The following is a 25,692-nucleotide window of genomic DNA, read 5'->3' as shown; positions in this document are numbered from 1 at the left end:
CTACATCACACTGTCCATGTCCCCTCTGGCAGGGATGCTACTTCTGTGTCAAGCAGTACGCACTGGAGTGTTCCCGCATTCCCATGGGACAGTCCGTCAACTCCCAGGTAGGACCTCCGCACCATGAATGCATATCATGAGTCTATGTTTTGATAGCTACAGCTTGCATAAAGGGGAGGAGGAAGTGCAAATGTAAATGGGCTGAATGCGATGGCTGAAGGCTTCAAGTGGAAAGAAATTGTGGATGGTAACATTTGACACAATCAAATGTCCAAAGATCAACTTTGAAGGGGATGTGTTTGTTTTTTCATTGTTCTTTACTTCCGATCCGATCCCAGTACCTGAATTCAGATATCTGCCGATCTTGATACAATTCCGATAACTGAGCTCAGTTTGCTTTAATGTGCCAAAAGAATATTAGCAAATATAGCATTCATGGATTCACAGACAGTTGGACATCACATGATCATTCAAATTACATTTCATGTTACTTTCGGGTCGCCAAATTATCATCATGGTTGATGTCAGTCTGTTGGCTGCTTTGCTGATATTTTTCTAGCTATGTTTGCTGAGAACATTAAAGCGCAGAGATGGCTCATGGATTGAAGATCACCGCAGGTGGTGTCAGCAATTTCAGATGCAGTAATCCCTTGTTTATCGTGACTAATTGGTTCCAGACGTGAGGTTGTTCCTGTTTTATAAATTGAATATTTTGATAGTTTTGCATATAAATACGTTTTTTAACGTAGTTATAGCTCTCTGTACACCCATATTGTCACTTTACATTTGTATTACCCAAAATAGTAGATATAATCAGACAAAGTAAGCCATTTAAGGCAGTTTACTTTTTAAGGGAGCAGAATCAGTGGTGGACAGGAAGTGACATTGGAGGTTCAGAATTGAGTTTTATCTTGTCACATGGTGGCAATGGACACAACAGTAACCTGTGTTGTGATTGTGCCTGATGTAGTAAAGGTCAAGTCTGTTGGTGGTCAAGTCTGGTGCTGTAGTTAACCATGGCACAGTGATCATTTATTAATGAATTTATTTTTGAAAAACTGCAGTAAAGTGAAGGAGATGTTCTAACTGCAATGTAGCAAGGGATGCCGATTGGTCAATTAGGCTGGTATGGAACCTGATACCAAAGCTGGATCGGATCGGGCCCATCCCAACTTTGTTTCATTCATTTGTGTATCATTCCATCCTGTTGTCGCTGTGTGTGTTGTCTCTGTTCCCTGCCTCCCCCTCCACACACACACACGCACACACACTTCCTGTCATCTCTCCATCAGGGCAGCCTCCTCACCAAACCTCGTTGCAAGCCGTTCCCAGACGCCACCCCAGTATCTGACTGTGCGGTACGTCCCACCAGCCATTCTCCTGGACAGGGGACAGAGGGGGGAGGGTGCTCTTGCTGCATTCAAGCATCAGACCCCCCTTCCTTCTTCCCCCCCGCCGCTCTCCTTGCTGCCGTCCCTTCTTCCACACGTTTGTCTTTTGTCTCCTATGGGATGGCTGGCATTGTCGTGAAATGAGTCCTTTCTGCTTACTTTCAGTGATCACATGCGCAAAGGTTGAGTATGGCAATGACCTTTGAACTGTCCGGCTCCTCTGCGATTTCCTGTTTGTCTCTGTGCTTGCTGGTGATATTGTCCGCTTGTGATTGTCTTGCCACGCTGCAGTATTTGCGTCTTTGGTAGCTGAGCTTTCCCGCTAGGATTTCTGCCTCTGTCTTCCTTATGTTGTCTTGTACTTTGAAGGGGTCATTCATTAGCATAGTGCTACTCTGCTCATTGATCAACATTAGGATTGATTTCCTTCATTCTTGTCAAACTATGCAAAAACATGTGTGGCGTTCCCCAAGGGTCAGAGTCAGGGTGTCTTGTCTTCTGTTTTCCCATTCCCATGATTTCACCTCCTTAGCTCCGTTTATTTCTCTTCAATACAAATTTTGAGTGGCACCACCAGGAGACGAGCCCTTCCACTGAACCTTCCAGTTTGTTCCTGTGAAAGTCGCACTGGGAGTTTAATTGTCCAGAACGGGAGCCAAGGGGGATTGTAGATGATGGAATAGTAACCATGCTAACTTGATAGTCACATGAACACACAGAGGGAGGTGACACACCTCCGCTTTAAAGCATCCCGGCGGCCTCCCGCTGCCGTAGATAACCAGCTCAGAGGTCACACTTAATTTGTCTGCCAGACTGCTGGAACACCGCAGGGAGGAAGGGAAGAATTCAGATTTTTGTTCCTCCATGTCAGAATATTTTTGGCTCTTATCTTTTCACCACTCGTCTTCCAGCAGCTCTCAAACATTTGGATTCTTTTGGATTGGATCACTGCAAAGTCCACAAAGGACACACTGGTCTCTGAATACGATTCAGCATTAATGTGAAGGCTATCAATGGTCCCCTTCCTTCCCTCCCTCCATTTTCTACCAGATGATGGGTCAGCTGGAGCCTATCCCAGCTGACATTGGGTGAGACGTGGGTTACACTCGGGTCTGGTCATTGGTCAGTCACAGGACACATTCACACCAATGTGGTTCTGGACTACAAAACCCAGATAAAGATGGGAAGAGCAGAACCACCAGACCGTGAGGCAGAAATGCTAACCATATGCAAAGCCGCTCCATTGATTTGATGATGACCCCAAGCTTCCCTTCTAATCATTTCCCAGAATGCTGTGCGTACATGACATTGAGCAGCTCCAGGTTAGAGCACACGCACGCTGTCCTCAGGCGACTCTAACGAGTGCTGATGCTGTCTTTCAGCTCTCCATGCTCTTCACTGAGGAGTGTGACAAGGTGCGTGACCTGATGCACGTGCACTCCTTCAGCTACGACTTCCACCTGCGGATGGTGCACCAGTACCTGGTTGGCTCCCACATGACTCTGCGCCAGGGCTACCAGCTCACAGACTTCCTCAATGACTTCATCTTGCAGCATCCCGACATCCCCAAGTTTGGACGCAACCATGTCTTCCAAGGTCTGGGTGGAAACTGTACTCCTTGTAGTCGTTCCTCCTAGATGAGAAAACATTCCATAGATGTTCAGATGCATTCTGCATCAGGTTGATTGTCCTTGTGTTGCCCATCAGGAAGCTTCTCCATCTCCACGGGGATGATAACTGCCCACCAGCTGTACAACTACATCACCGACCACACCAGCACCTACGGCATGAAGCCCCTACGCATGTCCAAGGCCGCTGTCCCCACCGATGCAAAGAAGGCAACTCCTGACCTGCACGAGTACGCACTGGTGGCGCTGTGGAACAGGTAGAACGTCCTCAGGAGCAAAAGACCTCAATGTAGAGGCCTCATCTGACTTTTAATTTTTTCCCACTTCAGCTCCGGCTCGTACAAGGACCTGGAGGGTCTCCATCACCATGACGACTTTGATGTGTCCCTGGTGGTCTGCCACAATGCTGCGCCCTTTGAGGATCAGTCGGATGGGGAGAGGCACTTGCTGAGGTAAGACTGGTTGGTGGTTAAGTTTGATGAAGATCCCTCTGTAATGTACGTCTATGCAGGCTGCACTTCTACGTGATCATGACCAGCCAGAGAGAGCTCTTTCCTCGACTCACCGCTGACATGAGACGATTCAAGAAGCTTCCTCAGATCCACCGTGATGCCAGTGAGCCAGGCAGCCGCCTTCCGGATCGGGCGGAGGCCTGCAGCTCTCTTGGAGGTGAGCAGGACCTCTGGGATGATACCTCGTCTGAGGCTGCAGCCACCTCCACACCCAGTGACGGAAATGAGTTTTACCCACTGGTGGCCGTGGCCAAGCCTCAGGGGCTGCTGTACCCCTCCCCTCTGTTTCCCTTGCTCAACAACGAGGTGGCGGCCGCCCGCCGGCAGATCCAGGCCAGCGTGGAGGAGGCCATGGGTCACTGCCGCAGGGACAACCTGTGGAGGAGGCTCCTCCACGGTGAGCACCTGGCGATGGACAAACTTAAGCTGACCAAGTTGACTTTCAGCGAACTGGAGGAGCTGCTGGAGGCCGTCCAGAGCCGTTCGGTGGGGGAGATTGACCCCCAGCTGGTGAGACCTAATCTTGTCATTCAGACCTGATGAAAGAGTCTGTAGCAGTCCTGAAACACACTTCCACTGTTGCTGCAGGACTGCTTCCTGAACATGAGTCCAGCCTGGTACCAAAGTCTCATCAAAGTTCTGCTCAGCCGATTCCCACAAAGCTGTCGGCATTTCGACGACAGTGGCATCCAGTATCTGGTGAGGGGTTTTCTCCATTCTCCACTCAACTTTAAACACCCAAGTCAAACACACTGAGCCGGTATGACTTTGTTCCAGGCCGTTCTAAACCATAAGTTCACTGACTGCTTTGTTTTGGTATTTCTGGACTCCCAAGCTGGAAAAACGGTTAGTTGTCCCGACTTACGTCAACTGTCCTTTCAGCGGATGGTTTAATGTACTTTCAGTGTATTTGAAATATCAAACACCATCTTTCGCTTTCAGAGCTTGAAGGTCGTGTTACGAGAGCCTCTGCCCCCTCAGCCGCAGGATGGCAGCAGCCCCCCTCCCCAGCTGGTGTCCATGTACCACCACCTGGAGTCGGTCATCAACACAGCCTGCTATAACCTGTGGACCGGACTCTTGTGACAGTCTGAGCACGCAAGTAGGAGTCTTCAAGAAGCCTTGACTGCTATCTTAGCTTTTTCATCATGCGTGCAAAATTACAAACTTGGGGGACATTTAAACCATCTTGTGACGGTCTTTTGGCTAGCTAGCATCAGCATTATGCTAAACTGCTAAAAGGCATTTTTACATGTATGGAACACACACATTGTGCACACTCCTGAGAGGTGCAGCTGATGAATTAGGGCAGGGGTCGGGAACGTTTTTGGCTAAGAGGGCCATGAAAGCCACATATTCTAAAATGTATTTCCGTGAGAGCCATAGAATATTTTTTGAAACTCTGAATACAACTAAATGTGTGCATTTTTAGACATGACCAACAATTTTAGAATCTAATAAGTATCTGCATTATTTTTTTATAGGTATATCTTCTTCATCAAAAGTGTTTGCTTGATAGGTCAGGAAGTAAAATTCTCAAATTCTTAATTCTCTCAGTGACCTGGTAGGTTACCGCATTATCCAATTATAATTGTGTTTTGGCATCTGACTTGGGAAAATATCAGAAGGAGATTGCATTGTCTCTAGCCAAAATTAATTAAATACATTATAATGTTTCATATTTAATGTTAATGTTATTTTTAACACTTTGAATTCTACAATGTTTTACTTTAAAATGTCAGCAGGAGAAAAAAAAGAAAATTAAAAAAATGTTATAGTGTTAACAAATGTGCAAGAGCCAGATGTAGAGCCATAGGTTCCCGACCTCTGAATTATGAATTCTTTTGGTCCCAAAGTCAGGATGGACTTTTTGAATAAAACTTCATCCAGCTGCGGTGTGACTGATGAGGTGTAAAAAGCTTTGCAGCTTTGGACTCCACACTTCGGACTGACAGACTCTGTGATGAAATGGAACACTTTACTGGTGCCTTGTGAAATACCACATCAGTGTTTGGTCTCAGATTTGAGTCCCAGGCTTGTCAAACCTGTTGCATGCGTCATGTGACCTCAAGTGCCTTTTTTTTAGTTTTTTCAAATGGACTTTTAACTCCCCAACTTTGCCACGTGATTGATGAAGCGCAGGGAGGCAAACGAACTTAAGGACAACGGTCACGTTTGTGTGACGCTCACATTAGGATGTCAAACACTGGAGATCATGTGACAGATGCGGAAATTAACATTGTACATTGTCCTACATAGCGTGTATATACAGGCCAATAAATCACACAAAATAAACTTTTTGGTTCTTTTCAAAAAGTTAAACCGTGACATTTTGATTTCATTCATTATTGTTAAAAATGCTGTGACGTCACTTCCGTTTGGTCCAGTAATCCTTCAGCCAACCCAAACCCTCCTGTGTGCTTCCTGGGAGAAGACAGTTAACAGTTAATGTCACATTGGAGTCCAGAGAAGGTGGATCAATCCTGCCTACCTCGTGGCTTGTACTCGCAGCCCACGTAACCCTGGTAGCCCAGCTCCTCCAGCGTGGTAAAGATGTAGTCGTAGTTAAGCTCTCCAGGGCTGTCCGGCTCGTTCCTGCCCGGAACCTGAGCCACTTGAATGTGACCTGAGACACACCGAGAATGATCTGCACAGCTCTAGTCCATCTTCACCGTCAATATAGTTTTAAAAATGTTCATTTTCATCTTCCCCGACTGTCACTGATTCACGGATTGACATGACCCAAGCTTCACTGACTCACGGGTAGACGAAGACTGGAGTTTCACTGACTCACGGGTTGACAAGGACTTGAGTTTCACTGACTTCCGGGTTGACAACACTCAAATTCACTAACTCACAGGTGGACAATAGTCCAGTTTCACTGACCCACAGGTACTGTACTTGACGAAGAGTCGAGTTTCACAGACTGGCGGGAACAAGGCACTCTGTGTTGGGTGACTCAAATGAAACTGAGTACGCAAATAACTTCAGTGAGTGACTCATGACAACTCAGGTCAGTCGAAGGAATTAAGTTATATTGTTTTTTATATTGTCACCTACTGGTAACACTTATTACTAAGACTGTATATGTTATAAATTATTACTGACAATGTTTTATGTAAAAACAAAAAACGCCTTCAAAGAAAATTGTCAAACAAAAAGAAATGTTCAAATATTTGGAGGAACAAATGCCATACTGTAAATAAGTGGTGGTTTACTGTATTTTAGAATTTATTTGAAATATTGGTTATCCCAGCTTGCATTCCAATTGTCTTACAATTAATGGGCAGAAAATCCAGTCATAAATGGGAGAATGAACTCTTACTTACCAATCAGTGGTAAATACTTCCGCATGTTATGTGTCAGGTTTCCATCCATGATTTGCCAATGAAAAACATCCTAAGAGTTTGTTTGTTAACATCGTCTCTGCATCACTTTGACAAATAAATACAGAGAGAGCTCACCATTTGCAGTTGGATATTTGCCTTTCCGACCTTCTGCAGGATAGCAGCGGCTGCGGCACATTGGATGAGGTCAACGCGGTAAATACCTCCAATAGGAACATCTCTTGCTCACACGTGCTGAAGGTGATCTTACCTTGATGGGGCGAGTCCAGGAAATACTTGGGCTCAGTCAGCCGTGTGTTGATGGGCTCGATCAAGCCTACAATTCCATCCTGACAGAAACATGGAAGGTTTGCAGCTTGGAGTTAAGCCATCATCTGCTATGTCGACGTGTCCTACAGTGCCACCTTGGAGAGGAGCTCAGCAGCGTAGGTGAGGTTCTGGACAAAGATGGTCTCCATCTCCTTGGCGATATCGTCTCTGTGCGCCCCCGTGGGAATTTTGCCGGCCATCAGGTGGATCCTGATGATGTAGGATTATGACAACATATTTTAAAACCACAACACTACTGTACCTATAGGCCTTGATGGTTGGAACTGATCACTGACATAATCATTTATTTTATGTGTGTGTGAGACCTTTTGCAGTCCAATGCTTTTGCCAACTTGAGGGCCTGAGCCAATCCTTGTTTAAACTCTGCCTCTCTTCCTGGAACCGCCCCCAGACCCAGATCTCCCCCACTGAGGTCACCTGCAACACACACCTGATGATTATGGTGATGATGACGAAAGGGAGGAGTGGTCCATCAGAGAGGATACTGTGGCTCACCGGGCGGAGTGTTGATCAGAACCACCTCCAGTCCCGTCGCCTCCCGGACTCTCCGGAGCTCCTGCGGATCCGAGTCGTACAACCAGGCCGCCTCTACCGCCTGGAATCCGGCCGCGGCGGCAGCGTACATCCGCTGGCTGACGTCAGGCAGCTCTGTGAAGAGCCAGCTTAGGTTGGCGCAGAACCTGAGCGAAGGCATTGCGCAAAAAGTTCGCACAGACGTGTATACAAAGTTGAACTGTGATGGACTTTCGCTCGTCAAGTTAGCGGAAATGTCGCAAAGCGGAAGTGAAGTAGGTAAACAAAGTGTTCACGTGACTTATTTGCATAATGTAAAATTATACAGTACATCTATACCAATATAGATTGAACTACTGTAAGTACATATAAGGTTTAACTGTCGCCTTTTAGCTTTTTAATTCGAAGTCTTCAGAAGTACCTCGCGCTCACAAGTGCATGCGCAGTTGTCCCTTGACTACTATGCTAGTGTTTTTATTACAAAATGTTTTATTAGGCACACCGTCCAGCATAAAAAATAGAAAATGGCCGTCAGACGTTTGCGTTCAGATAATTCAATGATGGGATAATTTGTGCGTTGGCCATCTTAACTTTGCTATAAAATTGACTTTTTTGGTTTGGAAATTATCCCAAGGTTTTTCTCCCTTCCCTTTCCAGTTACATAAGCAAAAACCACGACGAGAACTTGTGGAAAACGTCCACTGCCGCCCTGTAGCCTCCCTGGCGGCCATGTTGGCAGGAAGCGTCGCGGGGGTGTAATCAACTGGCAGCGAGGAAGTAAATTAGCGCACGCTCTTGCTGTCGTGACCCCCTCGGAGGCTGCGTTTGTTAATTAGTGGTTCAGCTGACGGCGCCCCCTGAAGGTGGCATGCAATTGTAACTGTAGCTGGCGGCCTGACGGCGTGTTGGTCGGTGCCATCTATGAATTTAAAACAAGCTCCGCCCACACATTTTGTGGACATGTTGAGCTCATGATGTCTATTATAGTCCGTGTTCACAGTAGTCTGTGACGTTCCCGGGTTCTGTCCCGGCCCGCCTGCAGACAGCAAATCCAGAAGTGGAGCTAATTAGACACATCATTCAACTGTAAGGAAAGATGAGAAAACGCAACAAGTTTAGGGGGGAAAGAGGTTGCGTGTAAAAAGCACTACACATGCAGGAAGAGGAACATTGTGCAGTCACTGGGACGCTTCCATGCCATCTGCCACTGGAAGTCCACCTTGAGAGAATAAGGCTAATATTAGCAGCATGCATCCTAGCCTGGAGGGGGGGTGCCATCTGCTGCCTTGTTCGACATGAGGGGCGAGGATGGGAGGGAGGCTTGATCGCACAATGTGTGCGTAAATGCTTAACATGTGGACTGCCACCTCTCCCTGTCCTTGCTATGCTGCGTGTGGCAGTATGCACTTTGTGCACAATGATGAATCAAGTATTAGTATTAATTTTGTACGATTTGGAAACTTCATATCGCGCTAGCATCAACCTCGACTCTCCTCGTCTTAATGGTAAAAATGTGACACAGATGGAAAATATAAAGCATCAAAATCTAATTTACACGATGGAACAATAGTTTATGTTTTTAAAACTGCTTTTATTCAGTGTTGGATGTAGAAGTAATGTATACAATCTGCAACAACACAATTAACCTTTTACTTTTAAAATTGTTAGTACAATGATACATTATTTTATTAAATTACCGAACCCTTCTTAAACAATAAACCAATAATTCAAACCTATTAAAATTTCTAGAAGTGAAGCCTTTTTTATTGACGTGCTAGAACTGAACTGTGAAAAGCTCGTCAGCCAATCAACATCCTCCCTTTGCGGATTCTACGGAAAGAACCGAGCGAGGCCGAAGTCTGCCGATGGCAGCGAGCGAGTGTACGCATGGAGCTTGTCTTCCAGAGAGGATGGTGGACAGTCGGAGAAGACTGAGCTGAGCGGAACCACCGAACACTACTTGAAGAGGAGAACCGAGCTGGATTTACTTTTTGTCTTTTTTTATTCCTGTTAATTTTCATTTTATGGAGGACTGACGCACGAGAGGAAGTGGAGCTGTTTTTTTTATTTTTTGGAGCAGGTTTAATTTTTTGATCTTCTGGTTCGGACCACCTTAGCCGGCCCTCCAGGAAAATGGTGAGTGTGCGTGTTTGTGTGTGTGTGTGTGTGCACGTGGCGTGCACGTCATGACACCTGTGCACGAGCCTGGGGCGTGCACGCCCTGCTCCAAATCAATAGATGTGTCAACATGACTGAACAAAATAGGTAGTTTATTGCAGGAACTACAGCAGCTACATTTATAAACAGTGCAGTACCAAAAATAATAAAAATGAAGTTGATGTTTCAATGTTATTTATGAATGAGATGCTAAACTTAATTGGTTGCACAGATAAAACATGCCTGGCTGGAGAAAAACAGTTTTATAGTTCATCAGCTCGGAGAGTCATGGAGGAGGCTTTTCTTCTTGCCTCCCATCTTCAAAAAACTGCTTTATTTGAATTCAGTGTCCATTACACCATAAGATAACACTTTATATAATAGCAATCGTCTGTTCCAGAGTCAAACTGCACAGCAATTTTTATCAAGTATACCAGCAATGTTATAAATACCATACAAGTGTAAAAAGAAGTGAAACATTGTTAATGGTGTAGAACAGGGGTGTCCAAACCTTTCCACCAATAGCCACATAGTCTATAATTACAGGATGCAAGGGCCCCTTTGATATTTTGTAAAGCAACACATGTGGCTATAGCTAAAAGTTACTCTCTGTATTGCATGTCAGCTTTGGAAAAGCCTATTCAGTGCTCTCTTTTCCCATTTTGCTAGGGTTTTTTTCAAATATCAATTTTCTTAATAATTTCTTTCTCATAATATTTCTCATAATATTATGACTTTATTCCCATTTGTTCGTTTTCTATGCTGCTTAATCCTCATTAGCAGGCGTATGCTGGAGCTGACCCTGGCAGCCAATCACAGGGCACATCTAGACAAACAACCATTCACACCAACATTCATACCTATGGACAATTTGGAGTCAACAATTAACCGAGCATGCATATTTTTGCAATGTGGGAGGACTAAGCCAGAGTATCCGGAGAAAATCCACGCAAACTCCACAAGGAGAGAAATTGGAACCCAGCTCTTCTGTGGCCAACACCTTAACCACTATTTTGACTTTATTCCTATAATACAAAACATATCAATAACATAACAAATTTTCAAATTTGCTATGAGTCTTAAAAAATATTATTTCTTTAATATTTCAATGGGGTGGCACGGTGGTCGAGTGGTTAGCATGCAGACCTCACAGCTAGGAGACCAGGGTTCAATTCCACCCTCAGCCATCTCTGTGTGGAGTTTGCATGTTCTCCCAGTGCATGCGTGGGTTTTCTCCGGGTTTCCTCTCACATTCCAAAAACATGCTAGGTTAATTGACGACTCCAAATTGTCCATAGGTATGAATGTGAGTGTGAATGGTTGTTTGTCTATATGTGCCCTGTGATTGGCTGGCGACCGGTCCAGGGTGTACCCCGCCTCTCGCCCGAAGACAGCTGGGATAGGCTCCAGCACCCCCCGCGACCCTCGTGAGGATAAGCGGTAGAAAATGAATAAATGAATGAATGTTGTAATAAAAGTGCAATGTAATGTATGTAATAAAAATAAACAACAGCTATCGTCACAAATGTCCCCCAGACCGCACTTTGGGCACCCCTGGTATAGAATGGGAGTTAGCATATAGAGATGCTGGAGTCTTCCTACTTTGAATGTGACACAACTTTCTGTCTCTGTTCTTCTTCCCTTAACAACCCTTTTGGACAGTCATGTTTTTCTGTGTGTGAAAAAGCTCAAGAAAAAGTAAAATTGTAAGGTTCCTCTTTACCTTTCTGTACAGTCAGCTGTTTTGTATTTTAAAATGTTGTTGACACTGAATCATTTCTGAGGGTGTCTGTGCATTCATCTGCTAATTATAAATGTAGCTGTGTGCGCTGCAGAGTTGCACTGTGCTGTAAACACTGAATAATAGGGGTGTAAAGGTTACTATAGGGGTCTTATTTCATATCTACAGAGCTCTACTAATGTTAAACACCATATTTAGAAAGTCATTATGTGGTTTTCTATGCTCTGTGAAAATATTCCATTCATTACCATTAGAAAATCATTTAACACGGCCGGGTCCGCAACCAATGAACCGCTAACGAGTGGCGTGTGCATTCAAAATGCTAACTGTAAGTATGCAAACTGAAACACGGCCTTTGCTGAGAAATGAGCATTAGCTGGAATTGAAGGACTCTGCAACTGCTTTAGACTTGATATTTATGGGGGTATTGTGTGTATTGCAGCACTGTAAAGTGGAGCGTGCCTTGTCTTTTATTGCACTTTTACCAGCGAAGCGCTCCATCATGGCCGCCTGGCCTTGTGTTTTGTGGCCAGATGATGAAGGAGGCTTCGCTTCACAGAGAGGATGTAAACACTCACCAGGGGGCCATCGGAGTGGTACAGCAACAAACTTTTAAGTGAAGTTAGCATGCTAAAGTACATCTACGCTGAAGTAGTCTTCCATGGGCAGGAGGACGCAGCAGGCTTGTCTCTCATCCATCATTGTTGTTGGGGTCGTCCTCAGTTTGTCCCCTTATTCATGAGCTCCCGCCCCCCCACCCCACCCCAGGCAGCGGTGCTAAATGGATCAGAACCAGACAACAAGCAGTGGACAAGTGTACTGCTGGCGGGGAGGAGAGTTCAAGTTTACTTGGGCGCTAGATTGTTAAAAGATACGCCAGTGAATTTATGACACGCCATGTTGTTTGGGACCCGTCGGCTCCAAGATTGTTTTTTAAGTTGGAGCCCTCACTCCACATTCATTCATTCATTCATTTTGTAGTGCTGACGAAGAGAGAGAGACTAACCTTTGAACGATTAAGATGCTGACACACATGCTTTTGGAGCAATCCCAGATTCAAAGCCAGAACAACCTGGCTGTGAGGCAGACATGCTAACCACAACTCCACCGTGTCGCTCAGACCTGCTGTGATGTCAGTATGTAAACTTTTATCTTCCTGTCCATCAAAGCCACTGCTTCCTGCAGTGATGAGCCGCTGTGAGGCTGCAGCTAGGCCGAGTGTGGAGGAATACTGATGAACCCGAGCTGCTCTCTGACCACATGTCTCGCTAATGAATGCAGAGTCCCTGTAGGACCATTCACTGCATGCACGCTCTGCACCGGACTCTTTTGACTTTGACCCGGCATCATCCTACATGCTCAGAGTCTCCTCTCTGAGGCCACCATGCACATCTCTGAATACATTTTATCTTCTGGGTTAAAAAGAACATGTCCATCTCCTTTTTAAAGTCCCATTTTCTACCATATAGAATTGCACCATTCATGCCTAATTTCCAGATATACTGTAGATGAATAACTTACTGGTCACTTTCAATGACTGTATTGAATGAATTGCTTAATATCATTGAATGTGGTATTTTAGGGTATTATTGTGCAGTTGTTGTTGTTGATTATTGATGATATGGACGTTTGTTCCTTTTAGCTTGCTTCCTTGTTTTTTGGAGGGTGAACTTTGTGAAGATGACTAGCGTAGTGGTGTTATTCCTGATAGACATCCACGTCCAACCCTTTTCATTGTAGAAAGTTGGTCACCTGTTGCTCTGCTGAAGTAACATCTTGGTGACCTTTGTGTAATGTGGATAATCTATTCTGCACATCATCCTTGATATAATACCATCCTTGCAGGCATTCATTTTCTCTTCCAGCCCATCATCATGAATCACTTCCTTGACTTTGTGTCATCTTGCAGTTTTTCCCTGATCTCATTCAGCCTGCCTTCCATGTCATTCAACTTCATTGCTACGTCTTGTAGACTAAATGCTTCCTGGCTTTCCTCCACATGCTTGTCCAATGCGTTCGCTGCAGCTTTTCATTTTGTTGTGGGTCAAAGTGAAGCCAGCTCTTGGGACATTATGCGGTTGGAACATCATTACAAAGTGACTTTTTCATGAACTTGTCTACAGTGCTGTGTTGCTGGTGTAAGGTGGTCCTCCTGGTCTTTTCATCACATGCAACAACTGTCCTTTTTGGGACGTGTTCTTGAGTGTGTGCTGCTGGTGGAGGTTCTTGCTCCTGAGGAGGTGATGAATCACGACCATATGTTTGGGACGTGATATGCTCGCCGCTCCAAGCTGAATAATGAGAGGCAATGCAGGGCGGGGGCGGGGGAAAGCGATGATGTTGGCTCCGCTTTTCCGAGAGCGTCACGTCCTTCATGGCTGCTGCCTCCGCGGCGGTCTGGCCTGGACTCTGACGGGATGTGACCCGCTGAGCCTGGCCCAGTTCTAGACTCTAACAATCTGCCGCTCCCCTGGAAGCTTGATGTGTTCGTCCTCTGAGGAGGTAAACAAACTGCTTAGCAGGGAAACTGTCCGTCCATGAGAGGGCGCGTTCTGCTGATGTGACGAGACAAAATGTTGCTCATCGTGTGTTTTTTTTTTTTTTTTGTGGAGAGTTTTATTGTGAATGTTCATGCAGCACTGAGCTGGTTTCGTGGCTTGCTCGTTAGCCCGTCCTCACGAGCTGACTGCTAATGATTGTGCAGATAAGTCTTCAAAGTGGGACTGATGGCGCTTACTAACTGGATTTGGAGAACCTTCATAGGCTTCACTCACGCTGTGGGTCACCGTGATCCCATTAGAACAATACATTTTTAAACACAATATGTCCCCTAAAAGTCCCCCTTTTAACTCCTCAACTCACCATACTGAAAGCAGGTACCATTGGTGAAGCAGGTACTGTAAGATATTTGTAGATCCCCACATATTCGTGGTTAGCCATTGGCTCCCCTGTAGAGTTCACTGACGGTGAGGTTCATGACTGGTGAGGCACTGGTGAGACTCTTTTGGAGTTTACATAATCAGCCCCCCCAACATGCTCCGAAGTCGTCTAATTTTTTTGTGCTACGTTTGTGCTGTTTTGTGCAGTCAAAATTAACGTTTGTGCTGCTTTTGTTTTTGAGTTATTAACGATTGAAGTTTTGGCCTATTACTGTTAGACTCCTTTGGTTGAATTCGGAGCATGTTGGGGGGCTGGGTGACCTTTGGTTGACCTATGTAATAAATTGTAATAATTCAAACACTAAAGCAGCAAAAACATTCATTTTAACTGCACAAAACAGCACTAATCTAGCTAATAATAATCACTAATAAAAAAATGACACTTATTTTGGTTCAATTTGGAGCATGTTCGGGGGCTGGTTATGTAATATTAAAAATTATATATAATGTATAGTATATTAAATATATTCAATCATTAATAACTCAAAAACAAAAGTTAATTTTAACAGCACAAAACAGCACAAATGTAGCACTAAACAAATTAGTCTATTTGACCAGCGTTTGAGTGAGTTGGGGGCCAACTTCTTGCAGGTCATTATCCTTGCTAATCCAACAATAAAATAGAATAAAATAGAACATAGAAATGTCATACTGGAGGCACTTGCAGTACCGCTGCATCCTAAAAGAGCGGGGGCGTGCGTGAGCTGGAAGGTACTTGTTGCTGCTGTCTTTCCACAGAGGAAAAGCCAGCATTTTTTGTTTTATTATTTCCATCTGAAAGCTGAATGAATGAATTTGACTTCCAAGACGGAGGTTTTTAGACCCAGACTGATCAGGAGGTCAACAAAGTATCAGAACTTTTCCGGGAGAAGGAATGGCTGCATGTACATCATATACACATAAAAAGGTCAAAACACAAATGTTTTTCAGTTCATAAGAAAATCAATAAATGGGACTAAGAATTATATGAAAAGAGTTTTTTTACACAGTTGTAGAAAGTCTCATGGTATATTGTATTTTGAAAACTGCTTCCACAGTGGGAAAATCCAAAAACGCCAGCTTGTTGATGTCACCAATCATATGACTCACCTCAGTCACCATTGTCCTGATATTTTGTAGTCTTATTCTCTGTAATATTGATTTTATTTATTGATTTATTTATCGTTTTTGTATATTTTGCACCACTGGTCACTAATGATTTTCTCTACCTTAAATTATAGTTGGGGTATTTTTGTTTGTTGTTACTGTACCAAAATGTTTTGATGGTGCTGTCTCCAGGGGAAAAAAGAATGCTGCAGTTATGGATCCAGCAGAGGGCGCTTTCTCACAAGCCAATACACTCACCATTTTCCAGCAAGAAGATGCTTTGGCAAGATGGGATGTGTAAAACTGAGTTTAAAATGAATTTATTAAGTGTGAGAGGCAGATGTTTGATCCATTTTTATAGGTGTGTCAATTATTGGCATTCACCATCATTATTGTCCTTGGTCATACGTGTCACATGCTAATGTTAGCTTAGCCTGTTGCTGTTGGCCTTGCTTTGGCCGTTGCAGTTCTATACTCCAGTCTTCACTTTGCTGCACTTTGACTTCAGTCTCAGTAAAGTTGACCAGGAAGTAAATACAGGAGAGCCTCAGTCTCTATTGTTGTTGGTTGTAATTGCTGTGTTCAATGACGCATGGTTTCCACTGTTTCCTCCAGGTAGATTCAAGCTAAAAGCAGCATTAGTGCCTGATGTCCTGCTGCCACTTTAATTAGTCATGTTTGACACTTGGCTTATTATTCTCCTGCGCCTCAGCGTCTTAGTCCGTCTGTCTCGCGTCCCTTTAGTTGGACTTTAACAAGGTCTCCTGAGCGTCTCATTGGGCCACATTGACTTTTTGGAGCTGCAAAGGCTTTCAGCTGCTCGGTGCAGCGTCCTGACTGTAAAACAGGGAAGACTCATTCAGACAGGATGACAACAACGCTGTCAGAGAGGTGTTCATTTTGCGTTTTTATTATTTATTACAGTCTTTTTCCATTGTTTTTTAGCTGCTTGACAGGTCGAAATATATTAGGAACGGTTGTCGGCACAATAATAAACATATTGCTTACCTCATGAAGTGGAAAGTGCAGTTAGCTTGTTGGAGCTGAGCTGCGGAGACAAATGACACAATGTGAGCTGTGTGTGTGCCTGCAGACACAGTGGTTATGGAGACGGTGAAAGTGTAGCAGCTTTTGGACCAGTAGGAGGGAGGCCATCACTGTGCTGACACTGCACTTCATCACAGCACCCGAAGAGACAACACACACACTTCTGCATGCTTTTGGCTGATTGTGAACAGGCATGGTGAGGACAAACTGGAATGTACATGCACTAACAAGAGCTTATTATATGTGCATACTGTGTATGGACAACATAGAGAAATTATTATTTGTGCAAACCTGCTGTTTCCCATACGTCTATTTTTGGCGTCCGGGCCTCGTGAACACATTATAATGGGACTGTCTCTGAATGTAGCTTGTTGTTCCAATTCTGTACAGCAGATGGCATCACAACTCTGCTCACCTCACCTCTGCCAGAGAAGAAGAAGATGTAGCAGAAAAGATCAGTGTTTTCAACTTTGTTGGAATTTGTATTCCTCAAATGGAGCGGGTTTGGAAAGTTAATGCTATAGGTTTGTTTCTATGTTGCTGTTGCTATGAGAAATCATTGCACCCAAGAAGGTTGCAGTTAGTACAAAATACTGTACTACATGTCATCATGGATGTACCTTTTAGCATGGATACAAAACCATAGAATGTGGTTGGAGCTTTTGATTCATAGCAGGCTTTCTAGGCAGAATAGGTGTGTCCCATTACGTGCATTCATTACCTGCCTCTTTTTAGCTGTTTTCCTAGAGAACACACAGAAAAGAGTCAAACATATGTGTTCATACCTTACACAATAACTGTGTATGATGGGCAAAATTCCCCAAATTTTGACACAGTCTAGTTGTTTGCAGATAGAAAGAAGTAGAATGTGTCTTCACTTTAGGCTCAAACAATGTTCTTGTTTGTGACCTTCAACCTAAAGGACCGTTTTTGATGATATCCCAGAAAACAAAGTTTGATGTCGATGCTGAGGTCTCGGGCATGATTGAGGGCAGCAGGAGTGTGAGCCCGCAGGAGGCGACCTTTAGACAAAGCTGTCGTTATCCTCTGATCAACACAGTCGGTGTTTGTCATCACAGCCAGGAAATGTTAATGCTTTGCAGGAAGGAGAAGGACACTCTGTGCGAGACAACATGGCGGCCGGACCATGTCACCTGATCAACGTCAGCGCTAGCCCCACTCAGACCTGCCATAAGACCGCTTGAGAGTGGGCATCCACTGCAATAGGCGCTATGCACTTTTTCTGCCTCGTCGCAGTAGTCATTGTTTTACGACTTATGTAAACAAGCCAGCATTATCTGACATTTACCAAAAGAAAAACCAATATAATACTTTGATACAGTGGCCTTTTTTTTCTATGCAAAGTTTAGGAATTTAATGAGTTTGAACCCCGTGTGCTGGCGAGTCTGCTTGTCCACAAGCAGCACATTTTGTAGCCGATACTTTGTTTCATGGATGCTTGGGGTTTCACTGAGCTGACGGTTTGTGACTGCTTTAGGGGCGGGACGGATGGCTCAGGAGCCCCTGCTGCTCATTAGTGAGAACACAAACTGCAGATCAATATTTAAGTCACCAAACACCAGAACACAGCGACAGCAGAAAAAGTAACAAGATTTATCAGTCGTCGCTTTTGAGGAAATATGTCGCTAAGAGGGTTTGAAATGTTGCCAGATTTAGCCACAAAGTCACCAAGTTGACAACACTGACCGGGACCTCCGTTACGTCTATAATGTCCCAACATTTGACTCTCAAAAACCACATTTTTGTAGTTTTACATGCATGAAACAATTCTAAATGCATACAAATAGGGTTGGGTATTGTTTGAATTTTAGCAATTCCAATTCCTAACGATTCTGATTCTTTTCAGAGGTGGGGTCATAAAAAGTTTGCATGGTTTAAATCAGTGCACTAACCAAAGTTCTTGGATAAAGTATTTTTTTTTAATCATACAACCTTTTTTATGAATTACTTATTAATTACCATGATTTTCTCACAGGCCTATTAATAACATAAATGATTAGACTCTTTCTAGAGGAGTACATGTTCACAAGTGATATTTATTTTTAAAAAGCTTATGAACAAAAAGTGACAATTATCTTGATGTTTGTGCTGGAGTGTGTCTTATGATGCAGAACGGACAAAGTGTAACTTAACCATGTTACTGAGTTCCAACCAATCTGCATGGAGGAGGTTGGTGGTTTGATTTAGAATCCATCCATCCATTTTCTGTAGCGCTTATCCCCATGAGGGTCGCGGGTATGCTGGAGCCTATCCCAGCTGTCTTCGGGCAAGAGGCAGGGTACACCACCCTGGACTGGTCGATTTTGGAATATATTGCTTTTGTAAAACAAACTCTCTTCAATGCAATAGTAATTTATTGACGGCCCCTAGTATGTGTGTGTGGGGGGGGGGGGTTGAAAACATCTGTTTTGGTTAGAGTTGGACCTTCTGGAACAAATTCATGACGCTAACCAAGGTTCCACTGTACACTAAGCATACTTTGTTCCTGAGGGTGTGAATTTTGACAGTAGTGCTGTCCTATATCCATTACTGCAGTATTACTGCTTCCACTTGAGTTAGCCCCTCCCCTTGTGCTATGAAGCCAAGGTGGCGACTATAGAGGGTGGGTACTGACAGTGCACTGCTTAATGCCGTAATTCCCAGTGGAACACACTTATGTACTGAAAATGCAAAGTGTAAGTATGGCTGTACACTGATTGACACACGCCGCATGCGAGGGGTCTCCATCACCATCACTGATGCACAGAGACTATGTCTAAGGCAGTGTCACGTAGCTGCCACGCCCAAAGCCTGACCACTCCCACCAGCTGACCACGCCCTCTATTATGCTGCTTTCATGTGACTTTTGACCCTCAGAGTTCATGTTCTCAGCAGTGACTCATCCACAGTAGAAACGTGAGCTGGTGGCCTTTGGAAAAATGCTTTTGTGCTTTTGTGTTGAAATGGATATGATCCCCCTTGCGCAACCACAGCACCCCCACGCGCTAACACACCCTGCAGATGGAGAAAACACTTATGAATTATTGTTGCATTATTGTGTTTGTCCAATCCACATAGGCATCAAATTACACTTGATATTCAGTATAAAGAAGTCAAAATCACCCATCCATAAAAATGGCGTCCACGACTTGGCTGCAAAGCATACATTGATTGGTGTTAGCATCACTCATGCATGACATGTATCAAAGTGGCATACATAAAGACAAAGACGATCGTAGCACTTACTACTTATTCAATACCTTGCTGTGATGTCATCATCTTTGATGCTCACGGCCACCGGGGGCAGTGGTGTGCAGTGAGGTTCATGACTGGCAGGCCACTGACATCTTTGGAGTTTTTTTAATGTTAATACAGATTGCTCATTAAATCATTAAGTGGAAAAATAATAAATAAGCCACTGTCACAGTGGCTTCAGGACTTGCAGGGTTAAGGTAAATGGAATCTAAGGTAACATCTCAATGTTTTGTGTCTTTACTACCACTTAGAGACCAGAATATCACTTACAGTCAAACTTTCAATATGTTTTAATTCGGGTTGTCAATGGATTAAAATATTGATCACTTTAATCGCATTTGTCCATAGTTAAGTCAGAATTAATCACATTCAATCGCAGATAGAAATAAGTTTTTATCTATGATAAGTCGTGGAAATCTTTGTTACAATGATAATTTTATGAAAAGTGGTATCAATTTTGGAACTATGGGCCATTATTTAAAACAATACAGTCGGCAAGCATATTTTTGTATGACTATTTTTCTTTATTATTACCATATTAGCTCTTAACTTGCTCACAAACATTGAGCAAAAACAAAACGTGAGTAAGTGAGACCTCTCACACTGACATAGACATGTTTTTTTGATTACAGTGTCAGCTCAAAATAAGATTTGTTTATTTATGATACTGGTTTTAAATTCTAAATGTTTGAGTAAAAAGGCCTATTTAGGAACATTCAGAAAGGATTATTAAAGATTTGCCTCAATGCACCTTTCCATCCATGCAGTTTTAAGTATTTTCATTTGTACCTTTCCTTCATGAAATATACAAATGAAAATACCTAAAACATAGGGTAATAGTCATAAAACATTTCATCAAAATACATAGAAATTAATCATTGTACTACAGTAAATATTTTATTACAATATTGTAACGATTAATTAGAAATCCCACAGTTTTATACGCGCTGTGATTTGTTCTACTTTCATTGAACGCACCATCTACCGTTCTCCGATGCACAGAGGGATGTATGGATGTATTCTTTTTCTTTCTTTCCATTTCTGCTATTTGTTCCAGCGTGTGGCTACAGTTACCATGCGTCAATCAAACTACGGTGTAGGCTGAGGGTCAAACAGGAGGAACGCATGTTATTTGCGTGTCAGAAAAATGGAAAGGCCTTTAAAGGAAGCTTAACACGTTAACTTCAACCGCCCTAGTTTTGACTAATAAAAATAATTAATTAATCAATTAATTACTGGAAAAACACAGATATAGCAAGCTAGCAATAATCAAACCAGGATATTGCAAGGGATCGCTGTCGTTGCCATTTCATTTCTTTCTTTGACTCGGCTCAATTTGAAATAGGAGTAGGTAATAGTGGATAATTTGGTATCGTCTGACGGCAAGTAAATTCTGTACCAGTATTGCCCGTACTGATACTGATACCAATCATTTTTATGTGAAAATGATTTTATTTGCCTTTAAATTGATGAATAAAACACAAGATAAAAAACAATATTTGTATTGGTCCTGAAGACTTTGGAGCAAAAGTCCCGTCCACCAGCCTCCATGACAGACATGAAATGTGAACAGAAGAAGAAGAAAGCTCACTTCCAGTGGAGCTGCATTAGCGGTAGCGTTTGTGACATCCAAGAATGTGAATGTAGCAAATGTTAGGTTCTGACAGAAGGACTGTTGTGGTCCAAGGTTCTAAAGAAGGCCCGGATGGACCCTCACACAGCTGCTCTGTTTCCCGACAAACATCCCACCCCGCCCACCCTTTTCCCTGTCCTCCTGTCTGTTCCAGTGCTACCAGGTAGCGTGAGGGGGAGGAGCCGGTCTCACCTGGGTCAAACCTCCAGCACAGTTCCCACCACAGTCCCACCCGGCCCACCCTCACGGCTTGAAACCTGACACCTGTGACATCATCAGCGTTGGCGGGCTGGCTGCTCTACACTCTCAGGAGAGGTGAAGAGCAGCCACAAGCAGACGTTCTCCGCTTGGATCAATCACGCCTCCACCTGTGGATGAACCCAGCAGCACCCCCGCCCCCGTCTTACACCCCCCAGCCTGAAGGAGGAGACTTTTCTGGGCTTGGTGAGGGGATTGTTCTGTCTCTAAGCTGAAGGCTACAGCAGTCTTCTTCCTCCACCTCTGGACGTCGTCTTCTTCTTCATGTTGTGGACCTGTGCTGCAGGTGAGACGCCTGCTTCAAGAACTTCTAGTGCTTTCAAAGATGGATTTAGTCTGTGCAGGTCCAAGTTAGTAACTTTAAATTAGCAGGGAGGGGTTTGTTGAGTGACCCGGTCGGACTCTTTGACCCTGCTGCAGTCTAGCAGGTGTCTGGATCCACGTTGAGATGTTTAGTCAGGTGACCAACCTGCTAATGATGATGATCTCAGCCCCGCTCTGGAAGGTTGTGACCCAATCCATCCATAATCGTTCCTTTAGCATGAAGATAGTGCTTGGTTTCGCTCACCTGGTGGCTACTTTGAACATTTTAAACTTTATTTGTAATAATGCTGAAATGTGCAGGACGCATGAGAAAAGAAAAGTGTTGCAGTGCTCTGGTGAGAAATCCAACACGGTGTCGAGCAAAAGAGTCCCTGGGGGGAAGTTTTAAGTTTCACGCAGCTGGGATTACGTCTTTGAGACCCAACTTCTGCTAAGATAGAAAGTACCCGGATCCAGACGGGAATGCCGACTGTTCCTGGTGTTCTCACTGCAGGAATGTGGAGAGTGTGAGATCCGCTTGTCTTTAATTTCATGCTTCATATTCATGACCTCACTCAGAAGAATAACAAACTTGACTTCATCGTTCATTTTTGGCATTTAACTCGCAAAATACCTTCACAAAGTGTTAGCTTTATGCCTCAGCAGTTGAACACGACCCAGCGTTCTGGAGTTTTTACACGAAAAAGCCTTTTTAAATGTAAAGTTGTCCTTCCACCAGTTGGAGTAGAAGCATGGCTATTGGCACTTTTAGAAGCCAACAAGGAGAATTTGTATCGCTAGCAGTCAGATTAAGTACTACCGACCCTGAGGAATAGGAGTTTGAATAGACTGAAAAGAAGGATTTTTTTTAGTCGTCCCTTTCTACTTTGCGGTTCAAATTTCAGGGCTTCACTCTTTCACGGTTTAAAAAGATAGATTCATTCATAAATCTTGCTGTTATGTGATTGAATAGTTATATTTTTTAGTTTTTTGTTTGTTGGAAGGACAGAGGATGCGTTCAAAGAACTGAGTGCTACATAGTATTCTACATTGGTCACTAGGTGTCAGTAATGTCATTTTTGTGCATTTTTGTGATGCAAATGTGCTACTCTTTTCATCGCATATTGTTTTGAGAAGCCAAACATCTACTTAAGTGGCCTCAGTAACTATGTTCCTCTTCAATTTTGGTAAAAATCCACATATGGAGAATTTCAGCCATTTTTAATAAAGAGCGAGAGTTTAATAACTCATTTGCCTTTAATTCTGATGTCATCCGGATTATACTTTGCTATTTAGATTATTTATTTTTTACATGGAGTGTTCAAATGAATGAACATTTCTGTCCGTTTGCCAGAGTCAGCCCATAGGCAATGTTGGCAATGTAGACATAAATCAAATCTCATCTCAGTATCTTTAAAATATCATATAATTAGCTTTTTGTCTGTGTACTTTTGGTATTATTATTGAAAATGCTTTGCTCCTAGATTGTTAAATCATACATTCATAGCTCTTCACAATTGTTTTTTTTCCATATAAAATAATGTGAAGAGAAATCATCTGTTCCAGGGTCAAAACTATTGGCTTTGAGTGTACAGGCAATGCTAACTATTGCTTTTGCATAATTCACTTTAAAAAAAAAAAGAAAAGAAAGAGGATGTCTTTGGATTTCCTCCTTTCCACCCTCACGTCACCTTTGACCCCTGCGTTGTGTTCAGGGGGGGTCGCTGTGACGCGGCATGCTGGAATCTGAGCTGGGAGCAGGTTAATTGCCTCCGAGATTCCAGCGCTAATGGAGCTAATCCTGCTTTTGTGCAGCTGCTGCTTCCTGCTGGAGACAGCGTGTCAGCTGACGTGTAGTCCTTGATTAGCGCTCACCTTCGCCATGCTCCGACAACCACGTCCTTTATTACTACATGTGTAAGTGTCATACAAGTGTAAAAAGAAGTGAAGTAATGTCAATAATATCAAATGTTAACTGTAGAGTGAGGACGTGTATGGTGGAGTCTTTGAATGTAACGTAACTGCCTATATTGTTCTCTCAAGAAGAGGCTGCTTGGTGTTTTTAAAAAGCTAAAGAGAAAGCAAAAATCCTTCGATGCTCGTTGAACTGTGGTCTTGTGAGATTGTGTGCCACAGCAGTTCTAGTCTCTGAGTTTTATGCCACTTTAGAGACCTATGGTTCCTCAGACTCTAATTCCAATTGCATTACTACACTGGCCCCATCGACCACTTTGCCCCGATTGGACTGTAATTAAAAATTGAATTCATTACTTTATTTGCATTTTATTGTGGTTCACGTGGCAACTACTCATGGAGGTTGTTGGTCCATCACTGCACGTTTTGCTGCATTTCTCAGTACGGAAGTGTACCAACAGTAACCAACAAGTCTCTGTCCTCAGCATCTTGTGGCTGCAAATAAAATCCTTCCAGGGTTTTCTGGATGTAGTGTGAAGCCTACATGACACTTAATGAGCGTCTCACTGAGTTGCTTGTCAATATGAAACACTGCTACAACACTGCTACAACACTGCTAGACGCCGAGGCTCCACTGCCAGTCACATTTAACCGTGTTAACGACAGGCGGGCACGAGGCAGCTGTCCACTCAGGAAGCGTCACCTTAAAGCCGTCCTGACTCTCTGTGGCCTCTGGCGTGGTCAAACATGGCTGCCGAGGAGCGGTGGCGCCCACACTGGAATGTGATAAAGCGCCAACAGCCTCCATGGAGACAACAGGGACAATAATGTGATGATGAGATACACACTGGCTAATGATGCTGTAATGACACAAGATGAAAAGTAGCGTTTGGTAGTCCGGCTGCAACAATATAAACGATGACAAATTAATTATTTGTTTTGCTTTTCATGTATTTTTACTCACTCACTTTGGGGACTTGGAAACAGGCATTCAAGCGTGTCCCTCACAGTGTCCTGTGGGGGGGCTCCTTCAGGAGTAAGGGGTTGGTGGCACGCTACTATGTGCAATTCGGAGCAGGAGCCTCATTTGCATAATTTGGTGAACGTTGGCCTATCCACCAAGGCTGCCCTTAGTCACCCATTGTGTTTATGCAGACATTTGTATGGGCCCAGTTTCTAGGCGCAGCCTTGTCATCAAGAGGGTTCAGTTTGGGGACCTTAAGATCTCATCTTTGCTATTTGCAGATGATGGTCCTGATGGCCTCATCAGGCTGTGACCTTCAGTGTTCGCAGCTGCGTCTGCACTAATGCGGTCGCTGAACTGAACCGTCGTGGTGAAGAGAGAGCAGAACCGGAAGGCAATGATCTCAATTTGTACCCACCTTCACCTTAGTGATAGGGTGAGGAGTTTGGTCATTTGGGAGGAGCTCACATTGAGCTCACATCGAGAGCAGCCAGTTGAGGTCGCAAGGACATCTCGTCTGGATTCCTCAGGACCGCCTCTGTGGTGAGGTGTTCCAGGCATGCCCAGCCGGGAGAAGGCCCTAGGGCACATCTAGAACACGCTGTAGGGATTATGTCTCACAACTGGCTTGGGAATGCGTCAGTGTCCCCCTGGTGGAACTGAAAGAGTCGAAG

General features: G+C 43.9%; 3 protein-coding genes across 20 annotated transcripts in view; 2 read left to right on the top strand and 1 right to left on the bottom strand.

Annotated features, from left to right (window-relative positions):
• Nucleotides 1–6,994, top strand: part of szt2 (SZT2 subunit of KICSTOR complex) — a 37,122-nt gene extending 30,128 nt beyond the window's left edge. For 5 of the 8 annotated variants that reach the window (XM_078790177.1, XM_078790174.1, XM_078790173.1 and 2 more), the window contains 9 exons: nt 33–107; nt 1,293–1,358; nt 2,774–2,987; nt 3,099–3,276; nt 3,349–3,471; nt 3,531–4,041; nt 4,120–4,230; nt 4,309–4,377; nt 4,474–6,994. In XM_078790177.1, coding sequence (XP_078646303.1) covers nt 33–107; nt 1,293–1,358; nt 2,774–2,987; nt 3,099–3,276; nt 3,349–3,471; nt 3,531–4,041; nt 4,120–4,230; nt 4,309–4,377; nt 4,474–4,617 — 1,491 coding nt within the window. In that variant the 3' untranslated portion in view covers nt 4,618–6,994. Of the gene's footprint in view, nt 1–32; nt 108–1,292; nt 1,359–2,305; nt 2,748–2,773; nt 2,988–3,098; nt 3,277–3,348; nt 3,472–3,530; nt 4,042–4,119; nt 4,231–4,308; nt 4,378–4,473 lie in introns of those variants that run through there. The other 3 variants (XM_058074103.2, XM_078790176.1, XM_058074100.2) reach the window with 2 other exon arrangements.
• hyi (hydroxypyruvate isomerase) lies at nt 5,496–8,430 on the bottom strand. Its single transcript, XM_058074112.2, has 8 exons — nt 7,704–8,430; nt 7,514–7,625; nt 7,283–7,397; nt 7,129–7,207; nt 6,996–7,045; nt 6,861–6,930; nt 6,023–6,157; nt 5,496–5,955 (listed from the first exon to the last, which is right to left on the bottom strand). The coding sequence occupies exons 1-8, from the start codon at nt 7,900–7,902 to the stop codon at nt 5,900–5,902; spliced, it is 816 nt and encodes a 271-aa protein (XP_057930095.2). The 5' UTR covers nt 7,903–8,430; the 3' UTR covers nt 5,496–5,899.
• ptprfa (protein tyrosine phosphatase receptor type Fa) overlaps nt 7,608–25,692 on the top strand; it is a 68,884-nt gene continuing 50,799 nt past the window's right edge. For 4 of the 11 annotated variants that reach the window (XM_078790184.1, XM_078790188.1, XM_078790182.1 and 1 more), the window contains exons 1-3: nt 9,328–9,857; nt 16,738–16,887; nt 21,734–22,123. The gene's annotated coding sequence lies outside the window, so the exon portion shown is untranslated. Of the gene's footprint in view, nt 8,001–9,325; nt 9,858–16,737; nt 16,888–21,733; nt 22,124–25,692 lie in introns of those variants that run through there. The other 7 variants (XM_078790183.1, XM_078790180.1, XM_078790181.1 and 4 more) reach the window with 4 other exon arrangements.

The sequence above is a fragment of the Doryrhamphus excisus genome, linkage group LG4 (assembly GCF_037039965.1).
Source record: "Doryrhamphus excisus strain RoL-2023G ecotype Guam linkage group LG4, RoL_Dexc_Guam_v1.1, whole genome shotgun sequence".
NCBI classification, from domain to species: domain Eukaryota; kingdom Metazoa; phylum Chordata; class Actinopteri; order Syngnathiformes; family Syngnathidae; genus Doryrhamphus; species Doryrhamphus excisus.
The sequence above is the reverse complement of the archived record's forward strand: the minus strand, read 5'-3'. Positions and strand labels throughout refer to the sequence as shown.

Coding starts and splice junctions, on each gene's coding strand:
- hyi (XM_058074112.2), bottom strand. CDS start 7,902: ATGCCTTCGCTCAGGTTCTGCGCCAACCTAAGCTGGCTCTTCACAGAG. Junction 7,398..7,513: donor AAAGCATTGGACTGCAAAAG/GTCTCACACACA, acceptor CTACATCATCAG/GATCCACCTGATGGCCGGCA. Junction 7,046..7,128: donor CCTGGACTCGCCCCATCAAG/GTAAGATCACCT, acceptor AATGTGCCGCAG/CCGCTGCTATCCTGCAGAAG.